This window comes from Oncorhynchus masou, chromosome 15, assembly GCF_036934945.1.
Source record: "Oncorhynchus masou masou isolate Uvic2021 chromosome 15, UVic_Omas_1.1, whole genome shotgun sequence".
Lineage (NCBI taxonomy): Eukaryota > Metazoa > Chordata > Actinopteri > Salmoniformes > Salmonidae > Oncorhynchus > Oncorhynchus masou.
In genome coordinates this window covers 5,286,183-5,310,895 of record NC_088226.1, presented here as the reverse complement: position 1 = coordinate 5,310,895, position 24,713 = coordinate 5,286,183, and the positions used below count along the sequence as shown (strand labels likewise).

The following is a 24,713-nucleotide window of genomic DNA, read 5'->3' as shown; positions in this document are numbered from 1 at the left end:
ATTGTCAAATGATGCTTTGCAATGCAACTCAAATGAATGTAATTATTTTTAAACGTACTGTAATCATATTGTATAAAGAAGTCATTTAAGGAGAACTGCTTTGCTTTTTGTGCATGTCCTTTAAATCCACAAAATCCGAGGTTGACATTTGCAACAAACAGCCCAAAGGCTGATTGCTGCAACAGAATTAAGAATGGGGCCGTGGCGTTGTAATTTGTTGAAGAAGATAGAACATGCAATTATATTGTAGGAAGTGTCTTAACTTTGTTTACTGTAAACATCCAACATTGACAGTGTCTTTACATCGTAGTAATAAAAAACAGCTGCATAATTTAAAACAACAGAGACCAAATGCTCCTCTGAGGTACAGAATAAGCGCTACATGATATCCTATGAATATCAATGGGGTATAAAAAATTCTGCTCCCCTGAGAGACCAATAGTAAACCTCTAGTTATAACTCATTTTGATTTCAAATCATGTCAATGCCTCAGTTTTTCACTCTGCATTTTGCTGCAGCCCAATGCAATAGCAGCACGCAATGTCAGAACTACAGTAAACTAACGGGCATTTAAACCAAGTTAATGCATTCTGTACACAACCAAAGCCATTAAGAATGGGGTCTGAATGAGAGAGACAGAAAGAGTGGACCTCGTGCGACCCAGGGGCCAAGGTAACTACACTTCCACTACAGTAGTCACTGCTCATTTGGATGTCTTTGTCAACAAAATCAATTTTTCGAGCAAGTCTCTAGTCTCACTGGGTACGGGTCGTAAAATATGAAACCAGTATAGAGATCTGGCAAGTCATTGGTTTAAAAACAACACACTGCTTTCAGACTAGGCTTCTCTCTATCTCTTCAGAGAGAGCCAGTGGTGATTTGTCTGCCCAGTAAAAAAAAAATGCAACCAAATGCAACCACCGTTAGACTGGCTACCGTCACATTATTCCGAAACATGTATGCACTTACATATTTTGGAGCAAAAAAATGCTGTGTCAACAGCGTCAGATTATACAGCATTTCAATGAGAATTATTTATCAGCTGAACCTCAGTCATATTTATGGGCTCCTCTGCACAGATGAAGAGCCACCTCCACACTGCTGAATATTTCTCTTTCTAGTCTACTGTAACGGGGGCTTTGGCCAGCACACATTAAGGCTGTTGGGCATATGAAAAGACACTGGCCACTGGTGCAGGCTACTGGGTCACTTCATGGGCAGAATGGACATATGATATCACAATTGTATCACACATGTAATTACATGTGACTAATATGATTTACAAAACACATAAAGACAAACACACATATTGTGCGCACGTGATTTGAATTTGATTTGTGTTTGTTTGTCTTTATGTGTTCACACACACACACACACACACACACACACACACACACACACACACACAGTATAGAGTCCAGTACTGACATGGGGTGAAATGAAGGTACCTGTCCTCATCATCCGAGGCCTGTGTGTGCCTGACCTGAAGAGAGGAGGGGTAGGGGAGGTGGGCCTGGGGCATGGCCAGAGGAGGCAGGCTGAGAGAGTAAAGAGACATCCACGGAGACTTATAAAGTCCCAACTACAATTTACAGGGAATGCTGAAATAGTCGTGGCCACTGGCGGGTCATGCTGTCGAAGGCACTCTTTTATTTGCTTCATTCCCTTTGACACGCCTCTCGATTAGGGTCATAAATCCCTTGAAATCGGTCAATAACCTATAACACTAATGCCACTCTCCTGACATTCATTTTACTGCCTGGGTGCCACAATGTTTCTTAACTCATTGCACGTGACAGAGGATTTTATACTGGCCTCGATTGATTGAGAAGAGTATATAATAAGCTTTATAGAGTGTGTTTGTGCTTCTATAAAATAACATGAATATGGAGTGGGTCAAGACAATAGAATATTCTGTTCACTAGCTTGTTTTATTGGATGTTCTCTAAGTTAGCAGGATATCACAGAGGTAAGATAACACCCAAGCAACTGGCAACTCTGACTTACAGCATAATATTTTGTTTGAATTTTATGAGTACATAACCTGATAATTATATTTGAATAAGTGTATATCCAGGCTGTATCACAACCGGCCGTGATTGGGAGTCCCATTAGGGCGATGCACAACTGGCCCAGCGTCGTCCAGGTTTGGCCGGTGTAGGCCGTCATTGTAAATAAGAGTTTGTTCTTAACTTGCCTAGTGAAATAAAGGTTAAATGAAATAAAAATATAAATAAAATATGAAAGAGTGGAAACCACCCAAATACGATGTATTTTTTCGGGCCGAGAGAAGGGGGAGAAGAGAAGTCAATTCCTTATCATGCGTGGCAAGTTGCCAGTAGATATGTTTTTTCCATTCTCACTGGGGCTTCTCCTCCAATCGTTTTTGTGTGTGGGAACTGACACTTCAGGGCATATCCATGCCACAGACGTGTTACTGATGTGCATGCCTTCTGTTCCAACACTGATGACAGGATGAAGAATCGCCATATGAGACATACTCATGGAATTATCCACAGTGCAACAGGGCAAAACAAGAGGAATGTATGAGACACATGTTCGACGCGAACAAATTGTGTGGATAAAATATACACTCTGAACACAAACGGAAAGGAATTTCAAAATAAGCTTTATGGTGTACCCGTGTATTCACATGTGCCGGGAATGAGTTATTTCATGATCAGACAGACTGAGGTAAAGGGTTCAGACGGACCAGACAGACTGAGGTAAAGGGTTCAGACTGATCAGACAGACTGAGGTAAAGGGTTCAGACTGACCAGACAGACTGAGGTAAAGGGTTCAGACTGATCAGACAGACTGAGGTAAAGGGTTCAGACTGATCAGACAGACTGAGGTAAAGGGTTCAGACTGATCAGACAGACTGAGGTAAAGGGTTCAGACTGACCAGACAGACTGAAGTAAAGGGTTAGACTGATCAGACAGACTGAGGTAAAGGGTTCAGACTGATCAGACAGACTGAGGTAAAGGGTTCAGACTGACCAGACAGACTGAGGTAAAGGGTTCAGACTGATCAGACAGACTGAATTAAAGGGTTAGACTGATCAGACAGACTGCGTAAAGGGTTCAGACTGATCAGACAGACTGTGAAGTAAAGGGTTCAGACTGATCAGACAGACTGCGGTAAAGGGTTTAGACTGATCAGACAGACTGCGGTAAAGGGTTTAGACTGATCAGACAGACTGCGGTAAAGGGACAGACTGACTTTTAAAGGGTTCAGACTGATAAAGGTAAAGGGTTCAGACTGATCAGACAGACTGCGGTAAAGGGTTTAGACTGATCAGACAGACTGAGGTAAAGGGTTCAGACTGACCAGACAGACTGAGGTAAAGGGTTCAGACTGATCAGACAGACTGATCAGACAGGTAAAGGGTTCAGACTGATCAGACAGACTGAAGTAAAGGGTTTAGACTGATCAGACAGACAGACAGACTGACAGACTGCGGTAAAGGGTTTAGACTGATCAGACAGACTGCGGTAAAGGGTTTAGACTGATCAGACAGACTGAGGTAAAGGGGTTAGACTGATCAGACAGACTGCGGTAAAGGGTTCAGACTGATCAGACAGACTGAGGTAAAGGGTTCAGACTCTGATCAGACAGACTGCGGTAAAGGGGTTAGACTGATCAGACAGACTCAGACAGACTGCGGTAAAGGTTTTAGACTGATCAGACAGACTGAGGTAAAGGGTTTAGACTGATCAGACAGACTGCGGTAAAGGGTTTAGACTGATCAGACAGACTGCGGTAAAGGTTTTAGACTGATCAGACAGACTGCGGTAAAGGGTTTAGACTGATCAGACAGACTGCGGTAAAGGGTTTAGACTGATCAGACAGACTACGGTAAAGGGTTCAGACTCTGATCAGACAGACTGAAGTAAAGGGGTTAGACTGATCAGACAGACTGAAGTAAAGGGTTTAGACTGATCAGACAGACTGCGGTAAAGGGTTCAGACTCTGATCAGACAGACTGCGGTAAAGGGTTCAGACTGATCAGACAGACTGCGGTAAAGGGTTTAGACTGATCAGACAGACTGAAGTAAAGGGTTTAGACTGATCAGACAGACTGCGGTAAAGACTGATTAGTTCAGACTGATCAGACTGCGGTAAAGGGTTTAGACTGATCAGACAGACTGCGGTAAAGGGTTTAGACTCTGATCAGACAGACAGACTGATCAGTCTCGTTTTAAATGACTGAATTATCTAAATTTGCCTGGAAATAAATCCTGTCTCACTCTTAAGTCTAGCTGACACACACTATGAGCCCAAAGCCTATGAGTTATCTTTCCAATCAGTGTTCAATCATCCATGATGTCTTATCAGATCAGCCTTAAGTATATTGTGTAAGACATCATAAAAGAGCAAACTGGTTGAACCTTTGTTCCTACTAGATCATCTTTTTTGAGTTGGTTGCTGATCAGACAGACTGAGGTCAAATTTCATTTTCCTAGTCCTTGAGTACAGACTGGGGTGAGCCGGGGCTGCAGGTGATCATGGGGGACTGGCTTTTTAAAGGGTTAGACTGAATAGACTGAGGTACAGGGTTAGACTAACACATTCATGTTCATTCACTGACAGACAGCCAGGAAACTAATGTACAGTATACTGGGTCTTCAGATCTGATGTAGACATTACCATGCTAATGTCTTTGCTAGCGTCTAACATACAGTTGAAATCAGTAGACATACACTTAGACAGGACTGATTAAAGGGGTTTTTAGACTGAGGTAAATTACTCTGACAGACAGACTGAGGTAATGTCTTCAGACAGACTGCGGTAAAGGGTTCAGACTGATCAGACAGACTGCGGTAAAGGGATTAGTTCAGAAAGATCTCTACTTTGGCATGAAATCATTTTTCAGACTGATCAGACAGACTGCGGTAGGGTTTAGACTTGATAATTCAGAGGTAAAGGGTTAGACTGATCAGACAGACTGAGGTAAAGGGTTTAGACTGATCAGACAGACTGAGGTAGGGTTAGACTGATCAGACAGACTGGGTAAAGGGTTTAGATGATCAGACAGACAAAAGACTGATCAGACAGAAGGTAAAGGGGTTTAGACTGATCAGACAGACTTCAAAGGGTTTAAAATAACAGACTGTGGTAAGGGTTTTCTGATCAGACAGACTGAGGTAAAGGGTTCAGACTCTGATCAGACAGACTGCGGTAAATGTTAGACTGATCAGAAAACTGAGGTTAGACTGATCAGTTTGATCAGACAACTGCGGTAAAGGGTTTAGACTCTGATTAGACAGACTGAGGTGTATGTAAAGGGGTTAGACTGATCAGACAGACTGCTCTGGGTTCAGTTGTTCCAGACAGTTGTTAAAGGCAGTTCCTTAGACTGATCAGACAGACTCGTAAAAGTTTAGACTGATAAGACAGACTGCGGTGGGTTTAGACTGATCAGACAACAGGTAAATTTTTCAGACTCTGATCAGACAGACTGGAGTAAAGGGTTTAGACTGATCAGACAGACTGAGGTAAAGGGTTAGACTGATCAGACAGACAGTGGTAAAGGGTTCAGACTCTGACAGGGTTTAGACCTGAGGTAAAGGGTTCCAGACTGATCAGACAGACGGTAAAGGGGTTTAGACTGATCAGACAGACTGCGGTAAAGGGGTTAGACTGATCAGACAGACTGAAGTAAAGGGTTCAGACTGATCAGACAGACTGCGGTAAAGGGTTAGACTGATCAGACAGACTGCGGTAAAGGGTTTAGACTGATAAAACAGACTGCGGTAAAGGGGTTAGACTGATCAGACAGCCTGCGGTAAAGGGTTCCACTGATCAGACAGACTGCAGTAAAGGGTTTAGACTGATCAGACAGACTGGAAAAGGGTTTAGACTGATCAGACAGACTGGATAAAGGGTTCAGACTCTGACTGTGTCTCGTTTTAAATGACTGAATTCTCTAAATTGCCTGGAAATAAATCCAGTCTCACTCTTAAGTCTAGCTGACACACACTATGAGCCCAAAGCCTATGAGTTATCTTTCCAATCAGTGTTCAATCATCCATGATGTCTTATCTTATTGATCAGCCTTAAGTATATTGTGTAAGACATCATAAAAGAGGGCAAAATGGTTGAACCTTTGTTCCAGTTTCTCTGTAGATCATCTTTTTTGTTAAGTTGGTGCCATAAGCCTCCCTCAATATTTCATTTTCCTAGTCCTTGAGTACAGTGTGGGGTGAGCCGGGGCTGCAGGTGAAATGGGGCTGGGCTTTGGCGCCGTGTATTCATCTCCTGAATACGCTGCGAGGTACAATCTAACACATTCATGTTCATTCACTGACACACAGCCAGGAAACTAATGTACAGTATATCATCTTATCTGATGTAATATTACCATGCTAATGTCTTTGCTAGTGTCCTACAGACTAAACATAGATTTGGGGTCTGAAATCAGTAGTTTCCTACATAAGTCTTAGGTTGGAGTCCTTTTTAAAACTGCTCTGAGGGAAGATTTTTCAACCACTTCCACAAAGTCTGTCAGAAGTTAACAAAGTTGGCTGTGCCTTTAAACAGCTTGGAAAACAGGGATGCAGCATCAAACATGAGGCATGAAAAGTAGTGGATATATTGAACTTTGACAAAGACACAAATCATGTTTTCCATGCACATTGTTTACAGACAGATTATCCCATATCTAATTCAAGCAGTTACACCAAGTTGACCGCTCTGTTAAACAATGTTAAAGGCAATGCTACCAAATACCAATTGAGTGTATGTAAACTTCTGACCCACTGGGAATGTGATGAAAGAAACAAAAGCTGAAATAAATAATTCTCTTAACTATTATTCTGACATTTCACATTCTTAAAATAAAGTGGTGCTCCTAACTGACCTAAGACAGGGAATATTTACTGGAATTAAATGTCAGGAATTGTGAAAATTTGAGTTTAAATGTATTTGGCTAAGGTGTATGTAAACTTACGACTTCAACTGTATGTGCATTAAGTTTCCATTTTACTACCAAACTGGCTCCTCTGCTGTTCGTTGTTCCAGGCAGTTGTTAAAGCTGCAGTTCCTCTCTGTCTTTCTCCATCTCAGATGTGACAAAAAGCCCCTTGAACGATCTCTTTAATCACTAAAACAGATTTTATTTTTCCTCTCTCTGGAATGGCTGGAGCTGAATTGACGTGTAGCCTCCACAGAGGCAAAATGGCCGTCCCAGTAACGGCTCACAAGCCCCTGGACAACCTGAGGCATGGCCATCCAATCCCACATCATTAAGGCTAGAGTCCTTTATTGTGTTGGAAGGCATTAAACGGTGCGCTGGCTCTAGCCCTGAAGTCACACTCCACTAGGAGAAAACAGCAGAAAAATAACAGCACAGCTGGATAATGACTTTTCCCTGGGAGGCTGACCATGTGTATGAAAGTGCTAATGATAGCAGGTACAATAAGCGAGCGCAAGGCTTTTACTGCGTCCAGATATATTTTCCTCAGCTAAATGCCAGTGATTTCCCCCATGTAGGTGTCTTTCTGTAGTTTAAGAAGTGCCCCCCACCCCCACCCCCTCCTCATCCCTCCATCCTCTTCCTTCTCCAGTATCTAATCTCCTTATCAGCTGTACAGCTAATATCAAAGAGGACTGCGGTGTGAAAATCCTAGTAAAACCCACTGTTTCGGAGTCTAATTACAATTAGCTGGGCTCCAGACCCATTAGGCCTGGGGGGAAGAGTGCAAAAGCGCAGAAAATTAAAGCTACTGATCGCTTTGATCCCACAGACTAAAGGAATGGGTTCAGATTTGGGGATCTCTGAAATATACCCCGTCTTTTCTTCCTGTTTCTAAGTCTAAACGGATCTCCAGGCCTTCTTTCAAATGCTCTGAGGGAAGGTGCAATTAATGTTTCCACAAAGTCTGGAGGCTGAAAGTTGTTCAACTGTTGGGTTAACACAGCCATTATAGTCTTGATATTAAATAAGACAAAACATATCCTGCTAAAAACCATGAGAATGTAGACGATAATAGTTTCTACGCCGTTTATGGCATTTATATCGTGTCTGCATGCCATGACAAGCCCGTGTCTGCTAGTGCCCGTGTCTGCATGCCATGACACCGTGTCTGCTTGGCATGCCATGACACTAGCCCATGTCTGCTACGTGTCATGACACTAGTGTCTGCAGTGCCCGTGTCTGCATGTCATGTGAGTAGTAAAACAATGCCTATGAAAGTTAATGAATGGTTATTAACCACCATTATCCCATGTTACGAGTAACTTCATATTGATTTATGTACCTCACATCTTCACAAACGTGAAGCACTACTAAAATTCACCTTAAAAAGGAAATACCTCCGTTTGATGATGTAAGCCCCAAGTTCTTCCTGGCAGCTGTGTTGGAGGACTATCCGGGGCAGGGAGATAGAAGAGTCCAGAGTTATTAGGGCCGTCAGGTAAGTGTGTGGCGACTGCGACAGCAGCCTGGGATGGGGGTGGAGGGAGAGGCGGCTAGCACCAGCTAATGAAAGCGTCTCAGGGAGTACTAAAGAGTCTATGTGACACTACACCTAATTCGTCTGTCTGAGGACACAGATCAATTAATACATTAACAAACGATCAGAGACACTTCATCTTGCAATATGAAACCAGCAGCCTGGACTTGCTGCCCGGCCTCCCGTCCTGAATGGCTGATCAGCTCTACTTCCATACACTGCAGGCCTCCATGCATCTCAACAGCCTCCACTAGTCAGACAGATAAACATGTTGTAGATGCACGTTTTGCTACAATTATTGTAACTGTTTTTATCTAATTTCATGACTCTGGATAATATGAGTCATTCAAAATTACTGTAGTTTGTTCAGATTTCTTTTTCAGTTTCCTGATAGACTTTTCTTTGCGTTCTGACAAAACATAGTAACACTAACTTTTCATAATGATGCCATTACAATACTGAATCACAAACATTGGGACAGAGTATTCCCAGAGTTTTTTTATTTTATTTATATCTAATACCACCAATCACCTCTTGGCTCAGTAACGTGATGCCTCACCCCAACACATTTGTAAAATGTAAAACTTGTATTGTATTTGAGGTCACTTTGACTTGATTTTCCCTAACAAAAGAAAGTATCAACCCATTCAAAAATGTCCATTAATTATAATCCACATAATAATTCCCATTTCCTGTTGCTTCAGGATTATTTTCCTGCTGAAGTAAACTGGCTCAAATTAAGGGCGTGAGTGAGTTTGTTGGTGGTGTGTTGGGGAAGTCAACAGTAAACCAACGCTCCACACCAGCCAAGGCAGCCATATATCCACTTGCTCTCCCCCATTACCAGGCTCTCTTCAGCAACCAGGACCCTGCCCTGCTCAATTATTCATGGCATTCAGGGGAAGACAGAAACATTCATGTTTTCTCCCCTCCTCGCCTCCTCTTCTAATGCAAAGGAACAAAGGAGTAGAGAACACCCATCCAGACCCTCTCCATTTCTCAATCGACCATCTCTAGGAATATTGGGTTTGCTTACTTCTAGTGACAGAGGTGGAGGTGGTGGTGGGGAGAGGAGGGCAGTAACTAACACTGACCAGACGGTCTGTTGCTGTTTGGATTTACTTCTGGGCGGAGGAGGAGATGGTGGTGGGGGAGAGGAGGGCAGTAACTAACACTGACCAGACGGTCTGTTGCTGTTTGGAGTTTTACTTCTGGGCGGAGGAGGAGGTGGTGGTGGGGGGAGGGCAGTAACTAACACTGACCAGACGGTCTGTTGCTGTTTGGAGTTTTACTTCTGGGCGGAGGAGGAGATGGTGGTGGGGGAGAGGAGGGCAGTAACTAACACTGACCAGACGGTCTGTTGCTGTTTGGAGTTTTACTTCTGGGCGGAGGAGGAGGTGGTGGTGGGGGAGAGGAGGGCAGTAACTAACACTGACCAGACGGTCTGTTGCTGTTTGGAGTTTTACTTCTGGGCGGAGGAGGAGATGGTGGTGGGTGGTACCCAAGAGTATGCTGCATAACCAGGGCCTGTCTTTGGATACACATTCATCTACATCAGGGGGCAGCAGGGAAATGTAAGCCAAAGGTAATTGCCCCGGATAAGAACATCTGCTTGGTGAATAAATATTCTAATGAGGGGAGCTCACAGGTTCCCCAGACTGATCCAGTGCTGACAGTCCTCCGGAGGGACGACAGGTAATGCTCAACACCTGCACCTCAAATGGGAGAGAGACGCTCCCTTCCTCCCTCCCCTGCCACAGTAACTAAATGCTGGGCGACAACAACACACACCACAGCATTGTGTAAATCTTCTCCCACATTAACTGGGTTAGATAAAGATTCCAGGAGTACCAGCCAGGCCCCCTCTGTGCCAAACTGTCCATGCTCAAGCCGCAACTTCTCCCAGCATGCAGCTGTGTGGCACAGGAAGGGAATGTCTGAGATCTGGCGATGATAGAGGAGGGGTAGTCTGGCGAGATTGAGCGAGGGAGCCCCGTGGCACACACACACCTTCAAAGAGGCCTGCTCGCTCAAAGACATGGAGATGCCTTTCCCAATTAGCATCAAACCCTTGTTAGCACGTAGCACCTCACAGGAACACTTAATTGCTTTGACTGCTGGGTAGGCCTGTGTCGGACAGTTTTACTCTGCCTAAACTGCAGTACTATAGAGGGAGTAGGGGAGCAGCTAGGGCTCCACTTTATGTCATGTTTTTGATATATAACATTCTGTATTATTCATACACTTGGCTGTTGCTTTAATGGAAAATAACAAATAATTCTGAGGCTCAGAATGGACGGAACTGGAGGCTGGTAGAGTCGAGTATCTTCCCCCACAACCGATTCTCCTCTCACTGAAATCCAAAACTGACAATCGATAGCCACAAGCACGCCCTGCGTTCCCGCTATGCAACAGACGCAACCCAAATTCCACCACAGTTCAATAGCTTTATGATCAGAATGCCAAAAATCGGAGGGAAAGTGTTTTTTTTCAAATCCTTAAGTTTACTGTGTCTTGGTACGGATGGTTGTGAAAAAATGTACGTCTGCAAATTAATATGGATTGCAAGGAGCTGCAATCTGCATTACTGTAGACATCTCAACGTAGAAGGGAGGAATAGCAGAGGGTATTGAGTGGGGATGGTTGTGGTGGGGAGGGAATGGAAAACCACACAGCAGACACAACTGATCTGACTAATTACCAATGATCTCATACACAATTAATTAGCACCTCTGGATAAAGCACTGTACACACTCTTACTGTATGTTTTACACAACTTATTTATGGTCAAAATGTTTTGGAGTGGAATGAAAAGGACTATGCTATTGGTGATAAAATGGGAAATAAAACCCCTTTAAAATATGTTCAAAGAAGATATCCACAAACAGTGAATCCAAAATGTGGCCCCCGAAAGTGTAGCAGCAACAGTTTGAGGAACTGGTCAAAACAAACAGATATAGCTTCAAATGGTCCATACATGCCTGTTGGTTTAATTGTTAACTATGTCTGCAGAATGTGAATGGAGGGAGAAATATGGTAAGGTGAAAATAACATCCAGTTAAATAAATCTTTGGTGAGCAGGTTGAATAAATCTCAGGTGAAAAGGGAGGTAAGTGGCAGGCTTCTATAGAATAGGGTTAAACAACCCAGTGCTCTCCCATCAATAAAACAACACATAAAAGTTGAATAACCATCAGCTCTGTTCATGCATTTGGTAGGTGCGACACACACCCCGACCACAACTGAAGAGAAATGGAACAATTGTAGATGTGTGCAAACACAATTTGACCAACTGCGACAAAACTGCACTAATGAAATCACCACCGACTAGGTAGTTTTGCAATGTCCCTAACACATTTATACACACACACACACACACACACACACACACACACACACACACACACACACACACACACACACACGCACACACACACACACACACACACACACACACACACACACACCACACACACACACACACACACACACACACACACGCATCTCTGAGCTCACACACACACACACACACACACACACACACACACACACACACACACACACACACACACACACACACACACACACACACACACACACACACACACACACACACACACACACACACACACACACCAATGCATCTCTGAGCATTCACACACACACACTCTACCTCCCTCTGCAGTTCGAGGCAACAAAATGGTCAACAAAAAGAGAGCAACTCCCTACTCACCCAAAAATACATCATCATTTCGGATGTGGGACAGGTGAGGTGCAGGCACGGCGGAGAGTGTGGGGTTGAGCAGCGGGACAAGTCCAGCCAGTTTGAGCGTCAGGAAGAGAGGCGAGTCCGACCGTTTGGAACGAGTGCTTTACTGGTCCCTCTTCCACTGGGGCAGCCCTCCCTCTCAACTGTTCAATGGGGCTCGACTAGCTTTCCCCTCTTCTCTTCTTCCTCTGCCCTTCAATTTTCAAAAGCCGCCTTTTTCCTCTTCTTTCAGCCTCACAGAGAAGAAGCAGACAGAGAGAGAGGAAAGCTTGGGAGGTGTTCTAACCTTTTTCTTTTGATACTCTTGCCTCTCCACGCCACTCACTTTCTCTCTCTCGCTCTCTCTCTCTCTCTCTCTCTCTCTCACTTTCTCTCTCTCTATCTCTCTCTCTCTCCCTCTATCCTATTCTCTCTCTCTCCCTCTCTCCCTTGCTCTCTCTCTACTCCCTCTCTCACTCGATTCTCTCTCACTCTTTGGCTTGTGCTGTCTCTTATTGGTGAATGTGGAATCAGTCAGTACAGCGCGGAGGCTCAACTACAGCAGGAGCAGCCTGCGCCTGACAGCTGCCTCCAGCATTCCTCCACTGGAGCCGTGCTCCTCTGCATAGAGGGGTGCTGTGCTGCGCGCCGAACAAATCGGGATCTCACAGACGGTACTGTAAAATTCAGCATCCCAGGGTGGGGGATGGAGGTGGTGGGGGTTGGTGGGGGGCTGGTAATGAAGAGAGCGGCAGGGTGGGGGTGGGTGGGGGGTTTCTGTTGATGATGATGCTATTGATGGTGGCGGGCTATCTGAGGTGGGAGTGAGAAGATCACTCTCCTCTTTTCACTTTCTGACTGACTGAGACGATGTACTTAAGTTAATGCAGCTTCAGCTGTATGAGGTGCAGAGAGAAAACACTGCAGGGAGCACCAATAAAGACTGAATGTACTGAAAGTATGCCAAGGGGAACTAGGAGCATCAGCTTGTTCTCACTCTTTTCTACTTTTCTGCAAAGGTTGTGTGTACGTGTGTGTGTGTTCAGTGTGTGTGTCTATCTTGTTTCAGCTATAGGATCAACCAGAAATAGAGTGGTCAAGAAAAACCAAGGGGGTTCAGATGGACCAAATTGTAGTTGATAGTCATATGCAGTAGGTATGGCATATGAAAGAAGTATTTGGTTAGGAGTGAGAACGAAGCTCTGTGCTGTGGGTGTGGGTGCCGAGAGACAAGCTTTTGTGTGTTCTCCATCTGGCGGCTGTTAAGGGGAGGGAAGGGAGGGAGGAGGCTCGCCTATCTTTTAGACAGCATTGTAACAATGAGCCTGCCTCAGCAAATTTCTAAACATATCATCAATACACGACTGGGCGCTAACGCTTTTAATATTAACCCTGTGGCAACCAGGGCAGACTGCGGAGAGCTGGAGTGTTTCTGCGGCTTCCTCCACTGCTGGATCATCCAATAAAATACGTCCTGGGGGATGAGCTAATTTGTTGTAGGATCCTAAAGAACATTTGCCAGCCATAGAGAACATTGTGGTAATGAACAGAAGAGATATATTCAGGTTATGTTACCCATCAGTAATTGCCACATAAGGAGGCTGAGTTAAATTTGCAGTGTGCAGCTGGCTCTGAGCGAATTGCGTACACAAGGGGCCTCGTTCATATGGCGTCACTGTCATCTTAAATTTATCAGCAGTTTTTCTTACCCCTTTTGTTTTCTTTTAAAAACGAGGAATTGATCTCTGAAATGTAAAACACCAGACGGTTATTTTAGGAACTCCAAATATTCAGTCAAATATAGCTCATGCATAAGTAATTTCTCACTACTTTGTTCTTTTGTTATTGCTAGATCGCAAGAGAGCCCCTCCAGCACTGTGTACACACAATCTATTATTGTGGGCATTAACATACAAGTCATCCATATCTTTTTTACATGTCCACCAGACTCAATGGATTTACATTAGCAATCACGGTGGGTAAGCCCCCCCTCCTCCATCAATCTCTGATGGGAAATAAAAATGAAATGCACTTCTCAGGCAACTCGGATTAAAGATCACGCTTTTATCAAATACTGAAGTCTATTTCAAGTCCTCCTCATAAATAACTGAGGGGAAGGAGAGAGAGAGAAGGAGCGAAGAGAGAAAGGGAGGGAGCAAAAGGAGAGACAGAGAGAAAGATGGAGGGAAGGAGGAGGGGGAAAGAGACAGGCAGAGGGGGAGAGAGAGTGCATCACGGACTGAAGCTAAGACGCAGGGCACTTGGGGTTTTAGGGATTAGAAAAAAGGTAGAATGGAGAAAATAAGATGAGAATTTGAAGGCATTTTAGCATCAAATAATCCCCATGTCTCCTTTCCAGGGATCTCCAGCCCTCAATTACCCATGAAAATGGAAACAGAAAGGGAATTGGGAAGAAGATGGAGCGTCTGGGCCGAGACATGTTGTTTTTCTCCTCCTACTCTCCTACTTCTATTCTCTCACCAGCTCCATTTTTCCATCCTATATAGTGTTTACCAGGATGCTAGTGGCTTTCCCGCCCCTTTAGATTTCCCACCAACGTCTAGACTCCCCCAGGGGACTCAGATGTCCATTATGGAGGCAAGAGCCTAAAGCTTTCAGAGAGAAAGAAGGAAGTAAAGGACTTAAATGCACTTTATTCAGCCCTAAAATGGCCACCCTCAGCTCAGCTCAGGATCTCTCCCCTTTTAAAGGAAAAATCCACCCAATTTACTTTTGGTATTTTTTTCATTAGTCCACTGTTGCTACAGATGATGCAAAAGCACATCACCATGATGATGTGGCAAGTGACACTTTGCTTCTTCAAAGTCCAATATCTTGAAAACTTGACTGCTGACATGTATCAACAGTGGACAAATGAAAAAATACCAAAAGATAGTTTTTGAGTGTTTTCTTTTAATATTTCATGGTAATCCTAGTGCTTGTTAGCAGGAATATCCCCATATCTGTTGGTCCATGCCCTGTTCTTCTCATCTTTACAGTGAGAGCATTGAGCTACGGTCCCCTGAGCACTCAGCCCAGGCCCCTGCCTTGAGGACGGGGTCTTAAGGGTCTTGGTATATACTAGACATAGTTCTCTCACCCCAGCCCCATTTCTATATTAGTCTATGGTGGCTGGTCTCAGCCTCTTCAACTAATGGGCTTTGTGCTGGTTGACCCAAAGACAGGAAGAAAGGATTCTCCATCCTGTGTCTCGTAGAAGGACGGTCTCTAATGACACTTCAGCTGGTAAGGATCCACAGATGTACTTTATTCACAGGTAGATATTGATATTTCTATATGAGGAGGATCAGACTCATAACTAAGACTTCTGAACAGGTGGAAACATCCTCAAAGGTTTTAGCGCTGGGGAAATAGGCCACTGCAGAAAGGAGGATTTTAAGGAAATATACTTTAAAAGTCTCCTGAAATTCTCTGAAAACGTCAGTGGGTGCTCTACTTTCCAATTGCAGCAAAACATATTGTCAATTCCAATATATGAACTAGTCTTTCAAAATGAAAGAAAGAAAATACCTAACATCAAACAAACCCGTACAGTACACATACATTGAGTACACCAACCACAGCAACACACACAGACTGTACTGTATAGTCTGATGTTAATAATGCAGTGTTCACGTGGCATCTTGGCAGTGTTCAGCAACAGTAACTAGGGGTTGTGTGAGACCGAGGAGGGGCCTGGGCCCCTGTGTGTGATGCTGATATCACTCCGGGGCCAGACCTGGTGTGTCTGTCTGTGTGAGAGGCAGGCACAGTGAGTACCGTACTGTACACTGCCTGCCACACCTTGCTGTCACAGTGTGTACGGCAACACAATACAACACAACACACCTTGTAATGAACAAGTGGTCCACACTGTTCCTCCGTCCTTAGAGCAAAGCACTGCAGTCAAGTCAATGCCACAACAAGCAGCACCGGAATGGACAGCAGGAACGACATGGAGAAAAGCTACACGACAGGGTGGCTATTAACTTTATTACCTACCGACCTGTGTGTGTGTGTGTGTGTGTGTGTGTGTGTGTGTGTGTGTGTGTGTGTGTGTGTGTGTGTGTGTGTGTGTGTGTGTGTGTGTGTGTGTGTGTGTGTGTGTGTGTGTGTGTGTGTGTGAGTGAGTGAGTGAGTGAGTGAGTGAGTGAGTGAGTGAGTGAGTGAGTGAGTGAGTGAGTGAGTGAGTGCGTGTGTGTGCGTGTGTGCGTGTGTAAAATGGCACCGGAAGAAATTGCAGCAGTTTTACGGGCGCCCAACCAATTGTGCTATTATGTGGGGATTTTTCACGTTATTTGTAACTTATTTTGGACAAAATGTTTCTGCCACCGTATTTTACGGAAAAAAAGAGCTTCTGGATATCAGGACAGCGATCACTCACCTCGGATTAGACAAAGAGCTTCTGGATATCAGGACAGCGATCACTCACCTCGGATTAGACAAAGAGCTTCTGGATATCAGGACAGCGATCACTCACCTCGGATTAGACAAAGAGCTTCTGGATATCAGGACAGTGATCACTCACCTCGGATTAGACAAAGAGCTTCTGGATATCAGGACAGTGATCACTCACCTCGGATTAGACAATGAGCTTCTGGATATCAGGACAGTGATCACTCACCTCGGATTAGACAAAGAGCTTCTGGATATCAGGACAGCGATCACTCACCTCGGATTAGACTAAGATTTTTTCTTCAACAAGCAGGACGCACAGGACATTCTCGGAACACCCGACAAGGCCAACATCCTAGTTATTGGCAAGACGAAGAGACGCAGGTACAGAGGACACAGAGCGGGGGGCCTCGTAAGGATCCGCAGAAGGCGAGTGGGAAAGCTGCCGTTACGGTAAATATTACTAGCCAACGTGCCATCATTGGACAATAAATTAGACGAGGTACGATCATGAATATCCTACCAACGGGACATCAAAAACTGTAATATCTTATGTTTCACAGAATTGTGGCTGAATGACAACATGGATATTCAGCTAACGGGATATACGCTGCACCGGCTAGATAGAACAGCACACTGTGCATATTTGTAAACAACAGCTGGTGCACAAAATATAAGGAAGTCTCTAGATTTTGCTTGATGTAGACATCGCTTGATGTAGAGAATCTTATGATAAACTGCAGACCACACTATTTGCCAAGAGAGTTTTAATCTATATTTTTAGTGGCTGCTTACTGTATTTACCACCACAGACGGATGCTGGCACTAAGACCGCACTCAGTCAGGTTTATAAGCAAACAGGAAACAGTTCACCCAGGGTTGGCGCTCTTAGTGGCCGGAGACTTTAATGCAGGGAAACTTAAATCAGTTCTACCTAATTTATATCAATACGTTAAATGTACAACCAGAGGGAAAAAATTATAGATCACCTGTACTCCACACACAGAGACGCGTACAAAGCTCTCCCTCACCCTCCATACGGTAAATCTGACCACAGTTATATCCTTCTGATTCCTGCTTACAAGCAAAAATTAACCTGTTACATCTATGGGGGCGCTATTTCATTATTGGATAAAAAAAACGTGCCCGTTTTAAGCGCAATATTTTGTCACAAAAAGATGCTCGACTATGCATATAATTGACAGCTTTGGAAAGAGAACACTCTGACTTTTCCAAAACTGCAAAGATATTGTCTGTGAGTGCCCCAGAACTGATGCTACAGGCGAAACCAAGATGAAACTTCAAACAGGAAATGAGCAGGATTTTTGAGGCTCTGTTTTTCATTGTCTCCTTATATGGCTGTGAATGCGCAAGGAATGAGCCTGCCCGATCTATCGTTTCCCCAAGGTGTCTGCAGCATTGTGACGTATTTGTAGGCATATCATTGGAAGATTGACCATAAGAGACTACATTTGCCAGGTGTCCGCCCGGTGTCCTCCATCGAAATTGGTGCGTCATCTTCAGCTCCACGTCTTTTTCCAAGCGATTCAGAGGTGAAAGTAGACTTCCACGAACGATATATCAATGAAGAGATATGTGAAAAACACCTTAAGGATTGATTCTAAACAGCGTTTGCCGTGTTTCAGTCGATATTATGGAGTTAATTTGGAAAACAGTTCACCGTTTTGATGACTGAATTTTCGTTTTTTTTGGTACCCAAACGTGATGTACAAAACGGAGCGATTTCTTCTACACCAATAATCTTTCAGGAAAAACTGAACATTTGCTATGTAACTGAGAGTCTCCTCATTGAAAATATTCAAAGTTCTTCAAAGGTAAATGATTTTATTTGAATCCTTTTCTGGTTTTTGTGCAAATGTTGCCCGCTAAATGCTACGCTAAATGCTACGCTAGCTATCAATACTCTTACACAAATGCTTGTTTTGCTATGGTTCAAAAGCATATTTTGAAAATCTGAGATGACAGTGTTGTTAAGAAAAGGCTAAGCTTGAGAGATAGCACATTCATTTCACTCAGTTAACGTTGCGTTATGGTAATGAGCCTGAGGCTGTATTCATGATCCCGGATCCGGGATGGGTAAGTTCAAGAAGTTAAAGCAGGAAGCACCAGTGACTCGGTCTACTGTGTGATCACGCTCTCCGTAGCCGACATGAGTAAGACCTATAAACAGACGGTCTGACGGATTACCAGGACGTGTGCTCCGGGCATGTGCTGACCAAGTTCGTAATACCAACATGTTTCAAACAGACCACCATAGTCCCAGTGCCCAAGAAAACTAAGGCGACCTTGCCTAAATGAATAAAGACCTGTAGCAGTCACATCCATAGCCATGAAGTGCTTTGAAAGGCTGGTAATAGCTCACATCAACACCATCATCCCAGAAACCCTAGACCCACTCCAATATGCAAACCACCCAAACAGATCCACAGATGATGCAATTTCTATTGCACGCCCACTGCCTTTTCCCACCTGGACAAAAGGAACACCTACATGAGAATGCTATTCAATGACGACAGCTCAGCGTTCAACACCATAGTACCCTCAAAGCTCATCGCTAAGCTAAGGATCCTGGGACTAAACACCTCCCTCTGCTGGATTGGACTTCCTGACGGGCCACCCCCAGGTGGTGAGGGTAGGTAGCAACACATCTATCACGCTGATCCTCAACACTGGAGCCCCTCAGGGGTGTGTGCTCAGTCCCCTCCTGTACTCCCTGTTCACCCATGTCTGTGTGGTCAGGCATGACTCCAACACCATCATTAAGTTTGCAGTCAACACAACAGTGGTAGGCCTGATCACCGACAATGACGAGACAGCCTATAGGGAGGAGGTCAGAGACCTGGCCGGGTGATACCAGAATAACAACCTATCCCTCAACGTAACCAAGACAAAGGCGATGATTGTGGTCTACAGGAAAAGGAGGTGCGAGTACACCCCCATTCTTATCGACGGGGCTGTAGTGGAGCAGGTTGAGAGCTTCAAGTTCCTTGCTGTCCACATCACCAACAAACTAGAATGGTCCAAACACACCGAGACAGTCGTGAAGAGGGCACGACAAAGCCTATTCCCCCTCAGGAAACTAAAAAGATTTGGCATGGGTCCTCAGATCCTCAAAAGGTTCTACAACTGCAACATTGAGAACATGGTTGCATCACTGCCTGGTATGGAAACTGCTCGGCCTCCAACCGCGAGGCACTACAGAGGGTAGTGCATACGGCCCAGTACATCACTGGAACTAAGTTGATGTCATCCAGGACCTCTACACCAGGTGTCAGAGGAAGGCCCTGAAACTTGTCAAAGACCCCAGCCACCCCAGTCGAAGACTGTTCTCTCTACTACCACATGGCAAGCGGTATCGGAGCGCCAAGTCTAGGACCAAAAGGCTTCTCAACATTTTTTACCCTTAAGCCATAAGACTGCTGAACAGGCAATCAAATGGCTACCCGGACTATTTGCATTGTGTGCCACCCCCAACCTCTCTTTTACGCTGCTGTTACTCTCTGTTTATCATATATGCATAGTCACTTTAACTATACATTCATGTACATACTACCTCAATTAGGACTATCTGCATTGTGTCCCTGTCACACCCTGATCCTGTTTATGTCTCTATTTTGGGTTTGGTCAGGGTGTGAGTTGGGGTGGGTATTCTACACTATTTGTATTTCTATGTTTTGGGTTCTCAATAAGGGACAGCTGTCTATTGTTGTCTCTGATTGAGAACCATACTTAGGTAGCCCATTCTTCCACCTGTCCTGGTGGGAAGTTGACTTTGTTTAGGGCACATAGCCTTTAGTTTCACGGTTTGTTTTTGTAGTGTTTAATGTTTTGTTCGGCGTCTTTTTTCAAATAAAAAGAGAAATGTACGTTCACCACGTTGCACCTTGGTCCAGTTCTTTCAACAGCTGTGACAGTCCCAGCACCTGACACCTGCCAACCCCCCTTTTATGCTGCTGCTACTCTCTGTTTATCACATATGCATAGTCACTTTAACCATACCTACATGCACATACTACCTCAATCAGCCCGACTAACAGGTGCCTGTATATAGTCTCGCTACTGTATATAGTCTCGCTACTGTTATAGCCTCGCTACTGTATATAGCCTCGCTACTGTATATAGCCTCGCTACTGTATATAGCCTCACTACTGTATATAGCCTCGCTACTGTATATAGCCACGCTACAGTATATAGCCTCGCTGTATATAGCCTCGCTACTGTATATAGCCTCACTACTGTATATAGCCTCGCTACTGTTATAGCCTCGCTGTATATAGCCTGCTTATAGCCTCGCTACTGTATATAGCCTCGCTACTGTTATAGCCTCGCTGTTATAGCCTGCATATAGCCTCGCTACGCTACTGCATATAGCCTCGCTACTGCATATAGCCTCGCTACTGCATATAGCCTCGCTACTGTTATTTTTTACTCTCTTTTTTGCTGTTGTTTTATTTCTTTACTTATCTATTGTTCACCTTTTGTGTTACTTAAAAACTGCACTGTTGGTTAGAGCCTGTAAGTAAGCAGTTCACTGTAACAGGTACACCTGTTGTATTCGGCCAACGTGACACATGCACTTAGATTTGAGTGTGTGAGTGAGTGAGAAGGAGAGCAAGCCTTCCAAATTGCATTTGTAAATGCAACAATACTACAATTGTAAAATAAATATTCTTAGTGAAATTCTGAAACTGTGTAGATTTCGTAGGATAAATACTGACCGGTTAGTGATACTTGAAAGTCTGAAGCGTCAGTATTATTGTCAGTGACTGGTGGACCCTGAGGAACTGTTGTGTTGTCCCCTTATCCCCATCGGCCAAGAACAATAGACACCTTTGCAGTGCATTAAACCCCTTTTGAAAGGGAAGCCACCTCTCTGACAGGTAGGCTGTTTGATGTCTTTGTCACTTCCTCATCCTTCAAAGGCTTCAGCTCAGCACACACCACCATGCTCTGAATCATTTACTGTGCTCTCTCTCTCTCTCTCTCTCTCTGTGTGCGTGTGCGTGTGTGTGTGTGTGTGCGTGTGCGTGTGTGTGTGTGTAGGTGTGTTTGTGTTGGTTTATAGTGTTTGTGTTTTGTGTCTGTGAGTGCGTTCAGTTGACTTTTTGGACATGTTTTGATATTCCTATCAGCAAAGTTGCAGGAAACGTATTTCTATACTGTAAACCTTTTTTCTACAACAACCCTTTTTATGTACCCTCATTTCTTGTTGTAACTTATACATACCATGCTGACTTCTTGTGGTGACCACACCCATGCAGGCAATAGGATGCCAATTGGACACATGGTGTAGCAAACTGTTGGAAACACACACTTGGAGAGAAAATGATCTCCAGCATTGTGTTTGCCCTGGAGCCACAATATTTGGTTCATAGTTCTCTCATGAGGATGGCTCTGGAATCCCTCACTTCCACAGTTTGGATTCCTGCCATTTTGGTAACAGAGCCGACTCATATACAGTCATGGTTCTTAACTGACAGAAGCATGATAGATCTATCCAATTGTAAAGATACATGATAGCGTTGAAAATCAAATCAATTAACTTATAACATATAACAAGTTACCCATCCTGAGTTTGTCAACATGTCTTATCCCTGTGTGACATTACTGAAAGCCTGTATGACAACTGACATCAGCCAATTTATATCCAAGTCTAAACCAACATGAAATGTCCTTTTGACAGAACGGGTCAATACTTATCATTCGTTCTTAACCCAAGTATCAACTTGTACTCTCAAGCCCTTAATTATAATCCTGTAATTTTCATTTAGGCTGTCTGCATGAAACTACATTTCATGAATTATTTAGCTGGTTATATGTGGTTCCTTTTCCCAAAGGAAACTAGACTCTCTCTCTCTATAAGAACCTGAAAGGCAGAGAAAAAGAAGTACCACATATGCCTTCACCTCTGTATCTCGGGCCAGAGAGGAATGTAGAAGACTTCGTTGACATCTTCACTTGTACTCACATGGGGCTTTCTTAGCTTCAGCTCAAACCTTTAGAGGAACCAAAGCCTTTCAAAAGAATGAAATACAACAAATGGCTTAGATGTGGTGGGGATTCCTTGACTTAAAACTTACTGTGCAGGACTTTCATATCGTGGAGCATATAACAACTTCAGATAACAAGATGTCAACAGTAGGGGCATCAAACCCAGCCACAAGAGACCGCAGGCAGAGATTCATCCACCTGAATTCTCCCCTGCCACAGGGAGCCACGTGAGGCGCTCAGTACAAAATGGAGGTAAGTGTGAGAAGTAAGTGTGATGTGAGGGGCCAGAGCTGCTCTTACCAGTCTCGTGAAGAGGGGAACTCCTAAATGCCAGAGGTGCTCGTTGAGCAGCCCGCTGTACACCACGTTCCCGAAGACAGCAATGCTTCCTGATTTACACAATGTGTTTCCTACATGGACACAAACAGAGAGGAGAGAAAACACAGAGTCATTAAAATGGACTACACTACACTCCAGCAATGTACTAGGCTTTATTAGCAGGATTGGAAAATTAAATCATAGGAAATCATTGCACAGCCACAGGAATTGAAATAAAAGAAAGAAATAAGAAATATAATAGAGAGCACCACATTGATTGTTATGAATATTGATTTCAGAGGTTTATGATGAGCAGGGAAATGTAGCTGCTGTGAAATCGATAGCACAAGTACATGTGTTCCAACTGCATATGATAGAATCTCCAGCTAGCCTAATGAGATGCTTACAGTGATAACATCAGTGTGTAACGATCAGAGGTGTGCTGAAGGAGAGATCTGTCAGAGAAAGTCTGTACAAAGCCACCCATGACTGTGCCTCATACAGTATGTTACATACAGCTCTGGTTAGTCCTTGTTCCATCAACACAGGAAGACAAACCCCTTGACCCTCGAACTCCCGTTCCCTCCATCCGCCACCCCCTTAGTCACATTACCACCCCCATTAGCACACTCTCCATGTGAGGACAGTCAGACCACAACATGGCAACCCTGTATGAGACATGTAAGCCCGGGCCTCGGCCCTCGGCCCTCAGCCCTCGGCTTCCGGCCCTCAGCCCTCGGCCTCCAGCCCTCCGCCTCCAGCCCTCCGCCCCGGCCCTCCGCCTCCAGCCCTTCGCCTCCAGCCCCGGCCCTCCGCCTCCAGCCCCCGGCCCTCCGCCTCCAGCCCTCCGCCTCCAGCCCCCGGCCCTCCGCCTCCAGTCCCCGGCCCTCCGCCTCCAGCCCCCGGCCCTCAGCCCTCCGCCTCCAGCCCTCCGCCTCCAGCCCTCCGCCTCCAGCCCCCGCCCTCAGCCCTCCGCCTCCAGTCCCCGGCCCTCCGCCTCCAGCCCTCGGCCCTCAGCCCTCCGCCTCCAACCCTCCGCCTCCAGCCCTCCGCCTCTAGCCCTGGCCACAGTGACACGGTTGCTGTGTATGAAGAGCTTCTGCCTGGAGAGGAGAGAACCACTCTTAAGTTAGGCTCCTGCAGCAGCTGAGGAGCCAGCCAGCCCACACGCTAACACTAAGGTCCCCACAACATATGATTTACACACACACACTACTACACGTCCCCAAGTATGATGAACGCAGGTCCCCATTGTAATTTCTGCACAAAGGAATGCTGCATAGGGGAGGTGGGGGAAACTGGAAGCAGTGCTGACAAGCAACACATGCATTATTTAAAAACAAAAGTAAAAATGCCCATTAAAGTGTCAGTGGTGCTCTCGGCGGCTGGCAGTGGAGGTGGCTAGGGCGCGGTGTGTGTATTACTGTTATTAATGGGCCAGGCGTGGGGGGCATTGCTACGCTGTGATTGCTTTGCTGTTGCCATCAAGGGTTCACACAATTTTTTTTTCCACCCATTCTTTTTCAAGAGTGTGTGTGCAAGTGTGTGTCTGTGAGTGAGTGAGTGAGTGAGTGAGTGAGTGAGTGAGTGAGTGAGAGAGGGAGAGAGAGATAGAGAGAGATACACTGCAGGCCGGGAGCAGCGTCAATGAGCTCCTACTGCTAATTAAGAGAGGGGCCTTCCCCAGCGAGTAGCAACACAAGTGCTTCTATCATCCTCTGATACAGTGTCATGTTCTTCCTAAATACAGTGTGCTGGGGATGGGGTGGACATATTGGAAATA

The 24,713-nt window shown here is 44.8% G+C and overlaps 1 protein-coding gene across 4 annotated transcripts in view; it reads right to left on the bottom strand.

Moving 5' to 3' along the window:
• The window catches only part of LOC135555392 (RNA binding protein fox-1 homolog 3-like), a 478,747-nt gene that overhangs the window by 117,766 nt on the left and 336,268 nt on the right, over positions 1-24,713 (bottom strand). For 3 of the 4 annotated variants that reach the window (XM_064987771.1, XM_064987768.1, XM_064987770.1), the window contains exon 5: positions 22,913-23,022. In XM_064987771.1, the coding sequence (XP_064843843.1) occupies positions 22,913-23,022 (110 nt within the window). Of the gene's footprint in view, positions 1-12,190; positions 12,805-22,912; positions 23,023-24,713 lie in introns of those variants that run through there. The other variant, XM_064987772.1, reaches the window with a different exon arrangement.